Source organism: Mastomys coucha, unplaced genomic scaffold (genome assembly GCF_008632895.1).
Source record: "Mastomys coucha isolate ucsf_1 unplaced genomic scaffold, UCSF_Mcou_1 pScaffold11, whole genome shotgun sequence".
Taxonomy (NCBI): Eukaryota; Metazoa; Chordata; class Mammalia; order Rodentia; family Muridae; genus Mastomys; species Mastomys coucha.
Genome location: NW_022196893.1, coordinates 16292104 through 16302839, shown reverse-complemented (window position 1 = coordinate 16302839; position 10736 = coordinate 16292104). Strand labels below are relative to the sequence as shown.

At 43.7% G+C, this 10736-nt stretch overlaps 1 protein-coding gene across 2 annotated transcripts in view; it reads right to left on the bottom strand.

Annotated features, from left to right (window-relative positions):
* The window catches only part of Atxn10 (ataxin 10), a 134968-nt gene that overhangs the window by 23185 nt on the left and 101047 nt on the right, over positions 1–10736 (bottom strand). For both annotated transcript variants that reach the window (XM_031351775.1, XM_031351782.1), the window contains exon 10: positions 6754–6817. In XM_031351775.1, coding sequence (XP_031207635.1) covers positions 6754–6817 — 64 coding nt within the window. The remainder of the gene's footprint in view (positions 1–6753; positions 6818–10736) is intronic.

Below are 10736 nucleotides of genomic sequence, written 5' to 3'. Positions count from 1 at the left end.
ACAGTCCTCCTGCTCACAATCATATCCCCATGCCTCCTCCTAGGAGCGGTACAGTCCTCCTGCTCACAGTGATAACTCCCCTTGAATTAACACTACTGAATGGTGCAGGAGAGAGGCCTAGGGCACTCTGCAGCCCTCACCTCCCTCCCTATTAGCAGGGGCCCCTTCCCTTTGAGTGAAGGGTCCTGGCAGTATTTCTGCACTCTCTGTTTTGCTCTGGATGTCCCTCTGGGTGTTAGCACTGATTACAGCAACTGCAGATGAAAGCCTGCCTTTCTCACATGGACTAAGAGACATAATGAGAGACGTACAAAAGAACACTTACTTGTTAAGGAGCCATGTGGGCTTATTCAGGATGCTTCATAAACGCGAAGATACTTCAGTCTCTACAACTTGGGAAGGAGCAATAGGGACTCAAGAGTTAGTGAGGGACCTGGGTGTGAAGAAATGACAGAAAGCAAGTCCAGGTCTGTTTGGACCTGGAGCAGACACATCTGCCACTGTGCCATGTTTCCTCAGCACAGGATGACATGTTATTATAGCCACAAAGGCTTACATTTCTCCACGTAAGTGTGTATGTAGACACACACACACACACACACACACACACACACACACACAAATGTAGTCTTTCGGCACAGGGGAGGGGTTTAGATATGGAGATAAGGAAAGGGAGGGAAAATCATAAAATACACATAACAACTGAGCTTAGGCTCTCATTCTATCCCCGTCCCCACCCAATCCCCCCAATAAAAACAATGTATGAAAAAAACCCACATCAAGGACTACTGATCAAAACATAGATCAAAAAAGAACGAAAAGAAAAACATTTTAAATAAAGTTCAGCTGTTTCTATTTGGGAACAACAACAACAAAAAAATCCCACTTGCCACAATAAACTGACAAATGAGAAATTGACTCTGCGGTAGTGGAGCTGGAATTTTCCGATGGCACCAGCTACTCTGTCATTACTGTGGGTGACCCAAGAGGGAGTGGGGGCAATCAACAGCTGGGAGCTGGCTGGGCTCTCATCCCTGACCCAGGAGTACCCCAGTGCAGCCCTGCAGGGTCCGGCTCCCCTGTGAGCCATGGCTTTCCCCGGGTAGTGGAAATCCCTGTTGGCTGCTGCATAAGCTGCTTCCAAATAGAACAAAACATCTTCCTGCCTCAGCCCAACCCCAACCCCAACCAGCTCTGTTTGCCAGTCTCATCTTCCCATCTGCAGGTGATGTCTACTGATTTCTCATGGAAAAGAATGAACATCTACAATAATCTCAGGTCCCACCAAAATACTTAGGAAATGTTCAAGGACACGATATAGCTAGTTTATCCAGGGGAAAATGGTGGTGCACATCCCAGAGAGTCAGACAGACAGACATGGGGGAGGGGGTGTCTGTGTGGGAGGAGGAGGCAGAGAGGGAGACGGCTGCAGAAATGGAGAGAGGGAGGTATCTAAAGCATGATTAAAACTTTGGTTAGGGTGACTGGAAGAAGTGGGTTAAAGCAAACACTCAAAATTATTGCCAAACCTAGAAAAAGATTCACTAACAGCTGAAGAACCCCTCGGAATTTTTTTTCTTGGCTGCTCTGATTATTCTCTTGGTCTGCCTCCTGATTAATAAATAAATGCAAGAATCAAGACATGGTAAGACTTAAGTAGGAAGAATTAAAAAGGAAGCTCAGCCAGGCGGTGGTGGCGCCCGCCTTTAATCCCGGCACTCACGAGGCAGAGGCAGGCGGATCTCTGAATTTGAAGCCAGCCTGCTCTACAGCGTGAGTTTCAGGACAGTTAGAGCTTCACAAAGAAACCCTGTCTTGAAAAAATAAAACAAATGAGCAAATAAATAAATAATAATGCAAAAACGAAGCTTAATTTGGACAGGCTAACTTAGGACTGTGGAAGGGGAGCGGCTGACCAGCATACCGTTTACCCCGAAGTGCTCCCAGGAGCAGCGGATCAGCATACCGTTTACCCAGAAGTGTTCCCGGGCAGCAGTGGAGAGCATGACAACACCAGCACAGCACTGAGAGAGCCTGAGCCACGCCACTGCCCATCTTTGTCTAGACAGCATCAACAACCTCCACGAGGTCACCCAGTCTTGCCTGAGGCCTGGACTAGTATCAGATACTCCAGACATTCAATAAACACAGCTAGAGACAGTAGGAGAGAGAGTTCTAGTACCAGGGGGCACAGGCACATCTACACATTGGAGTTACAGAAAAGGCAGCAACAGAAGAGACAACAAAGAGTCACTGAAAGAAGGAAAGGGAAGGCAAAAACCAGAGATGCCAAGAAAGGCAGTACACCCAGGACATCATTAGTGCTGGTCAAATATCAAAGCACAGGACTGAAAAGTCAGCTCATTAGGTAAGAAACGTTGCTGTTCTTCCAGAGGACAGAAATTTGATTCCCAAAACCAATGTTGGGCAGCTCACAACCACCTGTAATTCCAGCTCCAGAGGCATTCAAACACTGTCTCTGGCCTCTGGGGACACATGTACATACATGTATATACGGTCCTCCCAACACACACAAATCAAAACAGGTAAATCTTAATAATTATGAAATCACATACATTTAGAGTAAAATACCCACTGAATTTGGCAATGTGTTGGAAATATGGCCATTAACAAATGATGAAATTTATAAATATACTCCTCTATCTCTGACCCCTTTTCAACTACTACTGAAAAAGAGATTTAAAGACACAAATCCACACATGTAAAAAATTTCAGAAGCTAGGGCTGGAGAAATGGACCAGCAGATAAGAGCACTTGTTGCTCTTGCAGAGGACCTGAACTTGGTTCCCAGCACCCACAGTGGGCAGCTCAGAATCACTTGTGTCTTTAGTTCCAGGGGTTCCATACCCTATTCTGGCCTCCAGGGGCATGTGCATACATGTGGAAACATCCCTCCCTCCTATACATATAAAGATAATGTTAAATAAATATTTTTTAAAAGCTTAATGCTAACAGGAAACAGACAAGACGTTAACAGATGGGACACCTGACTGACTGAGTAAAAGCGGGGAAGGCAGCAGAGAGAACAAAGAAGTGATCTGAATCAAGGATGATCACGCGCATGTTCAATTCCAGGTGAAATGGGCTCCATGCCCTACAAATGACAAAAAAAAAAAAAAAAAAAAAAAAAAAAAAAAAAAAAAAAAAAAAAAAAACTTTAAAACTAAAATTAAAAAGGTGTTTTCAAATTTAAGAAGTAGGTGGGCCTGGGGACTAGAAAAATACCCAAGTCCATTAAGTGTTTGTTGTACAAACAAGAGGACCTAGGTTAGATCCTCAATATCCACATAAAATGTTAGGTGAGTGGCACACGCTTATAATCCTGACACAGAGAGCTAGAGGCAGGATGGTACTTGGGCTACCTGGCCAATCAGCCGAGCCTAACTGCAAGCCCCAGGGAGACCCTGACCCAAAACAAGGCAGACGGCACTAGAGAAAGAACGACCCTGTGGCTGATGTGAATGTGCTCTTGCATGGGCAGGTGTGCACACATGCGCGGCACACACACACACACGCACGCACGCACGCATGCACGCACGCACGCACACGCACACACACACAGGGTGGGGTGGGGGAGGTGGGTCCCAGTGATTCTCCTTCTTCTTAATAGGAGACTGGAATAGCCACTGACTCAAGCACAGGGTAAGGGACAGGGTAGGGGACAGGGTACACAGCATGGTGGTAGTCTTCTGGGAAAGGGGAAGGAAATGGATAGTAAATAATAAGGTGAAGGCCCTGCAGCTAGCCTGACAAAATACAGGCCATCGCCTCACATTTTAGTACAAAGATGGAAGAATTAGAGGCCAAAGAGAAAGATTTTCTGGAAGATAAAAACCACTTTAAAAATTGTGTATGCATGCCTCTGCGTAAGGACGCTCATTGGAGGTCAGAGGACAGCTCTGTAGGTCGATTCTCTCCTTCTACTTATCCATGGGTTCTGGGATCAAACCCAAGTTACTAGACTTGCAGGGCAAGTGCCTTATACACCATGAGCCATCTCACCAGCCCAAGAAAAGCATTTTCAAACAGACTTAGTTCATCTTCTAACAACAAAGCCATATTAAAGGAAATTCTAAAAGGAACGGAAGGAGAGCACCAGGCAGATGGGCAGATGTGAGTGAGTAAGGTCAGGGGATGTAATACACATGTGCACAGCTAAACAAATACTGACCCTGTATAAGAAGAATCAAGTCTTTATTAGTTATGTATTTTAATACTTACTTGTGTGCATTTGCATATGTGCCATGGCATGTGTGGAAGTCAAAGGGCAATTTGTGGTGTTGGTCAAGACTGGCAGCAAGCACCTTTACCTGGTGATCCCTTTTGTTGGCCCAAGTAACATTTTATGAGGTTCCAAATAGAGAAGAGAATACACCACAGCATGGCAAGGGGTGTTACTGGCCCTGGCTTACCCACAAAGAGGGGTATGAGGTTAGAGATTGGAAGATTCTGTCGTGTACTCCACTTGTTCAGGAAATAACCAACATTTAACAAGCAAGAGCTCATGAAAGTAAAAGCATATGACCAGCAAAGGAAAGAATTCATCAAGTATAGAAATGGCCTACAAATATGAGAAGAATCTTTGCTTGGTATATGTCTGACAGGATTAATATCTAAAATATACAAAGAACTCTGAAAACAAAGCATCACCTCACCCAGTTTAGTGAGTTAATGCAGTGAGCAGACAATCCTCAAAGGTAAAGTATAAAGGGCCAAAAACCATAAAAAATGTTTAACACTGTGCCCATCAGACACATGCACGCACGCACGCGCGCGCACACACACACACACACACACACACACACACACACACACACACTCACACACACACACACACACACAGGATACTGAGATCCCATCACACCCCAGTGAGAGCAGTACTCAGAGAACTAGACACTGGTGAGGACATGAGCAAGAGGAAACGCCCTTAGTTATGGTGAGGATTTACCCAGTCCTCCCACTATGGAAATCAGAAAATGAAAACCAAGCAGCCAGGTGACCCAGTCATGGCATTCCTGGATATTTACCCTATTTACCTGGAGGACTCCAAGTCAACATGTAACAGAGACAACTGCACATCTATGCTTACTGCAGCACTGCTCACAATAGCTACATGATGGGGCCAACCTACATGGCCATCAAGAGAAATGGTAAAAAGATTGTTCTCTCTCTCTCTCTCTCTCTCTTTCTCTCTCTCTCTTTCTCTCTCTCTCTCTCTCCTCTCTCTCTCTCTCTGTGTGTGTGTGTGTGTGTATGTGCGAATGTTTCAGCCATAAGGAAATCAAGTTTTCTACAAGAAAAAAAGATGCAAATGGAGGCAGTCATATTACAAGTCTGACAGGTTTTCTCACATTTGTGAGTCCTAGAGTTTACAGAAACATACAAAGCGGACTGTGTAGCAGACACGTCTACCTGCTGTCCACACACTACGTGGCCAGCAATGGTGATGACTGTAGCTCAATACAAACCACCTGTAACCCCAGTGCTAGAGAATGGGGGTAGCAGAGCATCTGCTTCATGTGTTGTCAGAATAAAGTAAGATGGTGTGGAAATACACAATAAGATCAGCACTAGTGACTGCTGTGAGCACAACCCCCCAGAGCACACCCAAACACTCCCCTTTGTCTTTGGTAAAGACAAGTTCCAATGCAGAAAACCCTTCTCCACCCTCACTCAGTTCAGGGAGGTAGAGCCCTGGCAGGATGACAGAGCTCTCTCACCAGGAAAGATATCTGCAACTTCTACTGCCCCCACCAAGGCAAACACTCTTCTGTCTTTCCTTTTTCTTTGAGATAAAACACCATTCACTCTACTCTTCAGACTCTGCCGTGCCTGAAGACACTGAACAGTGTGTCAATTCAGTGTGAAGGAGTCTTCCGAAGCTCTTGGTTTGGCTTTTCCCCGATTCCATGAACTACTGTGCTCCTCAAAATAAGATTTTTATATTGCAAATAGGGCAAATGGCAGCATCTTTAGCACAAACATTAAGCATTTCTGTTCACTTACTCTAGCCCCCAAGAGTAGATTCTCCCAGCTAAGCCTTCTCTACCCATCCCAGGCTGGACTCCTCCCTGTCTAGCCAGGCCTCACTCTCTCCACTTTCAGCTTCATAGGCTCCTCTTGCAAACACAAAGCCAAGGCCATGCAGGGCTCAGAGCAAAGGGCAGAACAGAATCTGACTCACCATCCGAATTCTTATAATTAAATAAATTTCATTTCAAACCTAAAGAGGGTGCACCTGGTCCCTGACTAATTATTGTACTAAACTATTTTATTTGGCATCATGACATTGAAGAAATAATCTAGGTCTCATGAAGAACACTAGCTAGGGAGGACAAATAACTCAAGAAGGGGCACAGATCCCACTTCAGACAGAGTCTTTAATAAGGAAAACTAATGGGCACAGAAGGTTTCATACTGCTAGAGTACAGAGTGCTCCTCCTGCTTCTGTGTGGTCAAACCTTTGTTAAAGTAGTGCTAGCTGACAGGAGTTTAAGATTTCTACCTCAAAAACAAGTCAAACACCGTACACTTATTCTTAGAAGCAAACACATAGTTTGGAAGATGAGCTGTCCCTGCCACACATCTTAGCACATGATGTCTTCAGATGTCCTTGTTACCTTGAAAACCAACTCCTTATTCTATGAGCCAGCCATCTTATGTACTGAATCAACTCCGAGACTGGGACGAGCCAGGCTATAGCATCTGGTTGTGGGTCATGTGCAAGGATACAGGGGTTGTTGTCATCGATGTTGCTGCTGTCCAGGATCAGAGGAATGCCGTCCAGCTCATTCACCTAACGGAAAGAAGATGGACAACCAGGTCAGCATAACTGACTAGAGACTCATTTCTCCTCCCTAATTTCCTGATTATTATAATATTGTTTCACCTGTTAACAACCCAGGAATACATAAAAGCAGATATACAGGGGTTGGATAGATGGCTCAGTCAGTAAAATGAATGCTTTGCAACCACAAAGACCTGAGTTTGATCCCTAGAACTCATTTAAAAAAAAAAAGCAAACAAACCCCCTTGTGTGTGCACGCACAAAACCCACAAAACAGACACAGAGCTGCACACTTGTAATCCCAGCACAAGAGCAGTGAGGATACAAAGGTCAGTCTAGCCTAAAGGGTGAGACCCTGTCTCAAAACCAAGGAGGAACACTGGAAGCTGCCCTCTGGTCTCCATAGACAGATCCACACTTATGCACACACGACACAAAAAGAAAAACGCAGACATATGAGCACAGAGATAACTTTATTCTTTTCACCCTTCCTCACGACAGCTGTGGTATTTTGGCAGCCATATTTAAAAAGAACATAAGTAGATTGCACTCTAATGTTACCTTTTAAGAACAAAAAATGCTCCCAAAAGAGCGACCAGGCCATTTTCTAAGGAAAAGCTTTTCTAACCAGTACTTGTGTCCAGAAACAAAAGAGAAAAGGTTTTAACGTTTGACATTAAAAAAGAAAAGACAAGTGAAGATTGAGGAAACTATCTGTAGGATATTACAGGTTTGTAATGTAGTCGCAAGGGACTAGCGTTCTAGTATAGAAAGAACTGACAAAACTCAACAGTCTAAGACTCTCCCTCGGTGAGAAGCAGGGCATCGGGCTAATGACAAGCTGGAGCTGAAGTCTGGCCAGGATCCCAACTTTGGGCACATTATGGAACCTTGAAGCCTCACTTTTCTCATCAATACATGGGGATGTAAAAGCCTTTCAAAGAAAACGGGAACCATGAACTAGATGGTGGCTGAGAACTACGGTGCTATTTGACTCCAGCAAGGAGTGGAGACTCCTGAAAGCCCAAGGAAGCAAAGGTACTTCCAATAGGGCAAATGCGGACTTTCCTTCTGCATGGGGCTAAGCTGCCAACTTTTTGACAGTGAGAGAAGAATATAAAACTATTCAAGATTTCTTCAGTGCCGAAAAAAAAAAAAAGGAAAAAGGAAAATTGTAAGGTCTAAAAAGTGGGCAAGATTTCTTTGACAGAAGTGAAATCACATGATAAATACTGAAATCTAAGCAAGTTATACAGGTCAACTAAAGATTAGTAAGCATCATGGCTCCACTGATGCTGTGGGCTCCTCAGTAAACATCTCACTCACAGGGCCATGTTACAGAAGGCTGTGGGAAACGTTTTATAGACACCCATGAACTATTTCCAATGTACATGGACTATTCTAGACACAGACAACAAATACATAATTATAGACTTAAGAATGAACACCGGGGAAGCTCACTGGGACAGAAGACATAATCGGAACACCTCCCCAGGAGGCCTGACAACAAAATTAGTTATTACAGCGCACAGGTTTATTGCTGCAGTTGTATGTGCAGAGTGAGTGTCTGGGACCAGGGAGAACAATTAGGAAATTAACGAGCTTTCTTCTGTTAGCACTCCATAGAAGAAGGAAGTTGTTTGTTTCTTTACGTAACATGTTAGGAACTGATTGCAAACCCATGATAAATGACTCACAGGTTGTTCTCTGGGGGAGCCAAGCTCAGTCAACACTTTCTTTTTACATGGTAATGCTGCCCTACTAGACAGTAAGCCTGGCTTAAAAACAAACATCAGGGCCCTGGAAAGTAGCCGGAGGACAGCTAACTGGTTACCTGTTTCCTCTCTGTGCAGGGGAGCAGGTGACACTGGGGGGACACTGCAAAGCACAAGGCCCTACAAGACAGCAAGCTTCTTTGGGAACACAGACAGGGCTGGCAAGAAACCGCCTCGGTTATTCTGATGGATCCGATACTGAGAGAGTGCACAATCCTATGGTGCGGCAGAAGCTTTCCTGTCAGACCTCAGTGCTTAGTAACAGAGCATTCATAACTCATATCTTCAGGCAGACTCACAGAGCACAATCACGTGCCAAAAAGAAGACCCAGGGCCAGGGCTGTGACTCAGTGGCTCAGTACTGCCCTAGCAAACTTCCGGCCCCTGGCTTTATCCCAACACTACAGACAGACAGACAGACAGATAGACAGACAGACAGACAGACAGACAGATTCCAAATTTTAGCCAGGTCTGGTGGTGGACATTGCTTTGTTTGCGATTTTTCAGAATTGCCTTGGCTGCTGCACTCGTCTGACAGTGCTGCTATAAACAAAGCCACACAGAGCCAATGGCTTACATATAGCCGTCCACTCTCTCCCTGTTTCCATGGCAAGGAGTTGAAGGGAAAGTGGTCAACAGCATGTTTTGATTGCTGTTGCCTTTCTACTAAACACTGTAGAAGAGAATCTGCTCCAGGTTTTCTGGGACACTGGCGGGTCCTTTTTGTCTTGCACATCTTTGCTTTGACCTTCACATGATGTTTGGCCTATACCTGTGGATGCATCCAAAGTGCTCCTTTGTATAAGGACACCAGTCACATTGAGTAGGGCCCCATCCTACACCAGTTTAACTTGACCATAACTTGGCTAATTACATCTGTAATGACTATTTTCAAGTAAGGTCACATACAGCATTTCAACACAGGAAGGGAAAGGATGCAAACTTCAACTAGTAATGACTATTATAAGTCTCTATATAATAAATTATAAAGTCAGTTTTCACTTAAAAAAACCCCGAAACTTATGAGATTTAGACTGGTGTAATCTAAGAAACTGCCATATAACATCTTGGAGAAAAATGACATCCTTACAAAGTTGAATTTTTCTTTAAATCTCAGCTTCTCTTGGTAACTTTTTATGATTTTCAGGTCATATATATATTATATATGAAATATATGAGAAATATATATTTTTATTTCTAAGAATATCATATATACATATGAATATATTTATATACCTTATTCTGAAGAATTTCAAGCTTTATAATGGCATTGTAGAAATTTTCATTCTTTGCTAGATATTTTTACTTGTTTGGTTTCTGCAGACAATTTTTGCTATATTGTTCAAACTGAGCTCAACTCACAATCCTTCCAGGCACTAGGGCTCTATAACAATTCCTCTCTCTTTTGTTCATGTGGTTTTGCTAGAGTTCAGAGTATACACACATCTTTAACTTGTTGCAACCTGTTTATAAACAGCATCACACTAATTCACACACAACATGTACCACCATGCTTAACTATGTTTTGTACACAGCTGCTACAACAGAATAGGGCAGGTTAAAGCTAGCCCCTGAATGGATGAAGCCAGTGTTGAGTTGTCTCTAAACTGAGGGGACAGAGCAGTACAGGGAATGAAAAGCCACTTACATCCTCCGCACACCAGTCCTATAACACAGCAAGACTGAACAGTCTCCACAAAATGCATCCTGCATCTGGATCGCGCAGCTTCCTCAAAAACTGAGAATATAGTATAGATTATGCTACAGACAAGGCAATGATCTTGCTGACATGTTCAAATTCATCTCAGTCTGCAGAGAATCGTACCACACAAGCTCAGCCCTATGTATGGTTTCTCTCATTCCTGGAAAACCACTAAACTGAAAGAGGCCATATCAGTGTCTGTCAGGAACCATGTTTAGGTAGATCATAACAACAGAAACAATGTATAAATACTGTGTGCGCCCAAATAATGATGTGGGAAAAGTTAATCTGATGATATCTCTAATGATCAGAGATGCTCAGGGAAACCATGAGGAGCTACAGTAGTGTAAGAAGTTCTTCAAAGCTCACCAAGGAGACAGAAGCAGCAGCAGAAGGAAAATAAAGCATAAGACTGATACTGCTAACAGAGGAGTTGTCTGGTTTTGTTTTG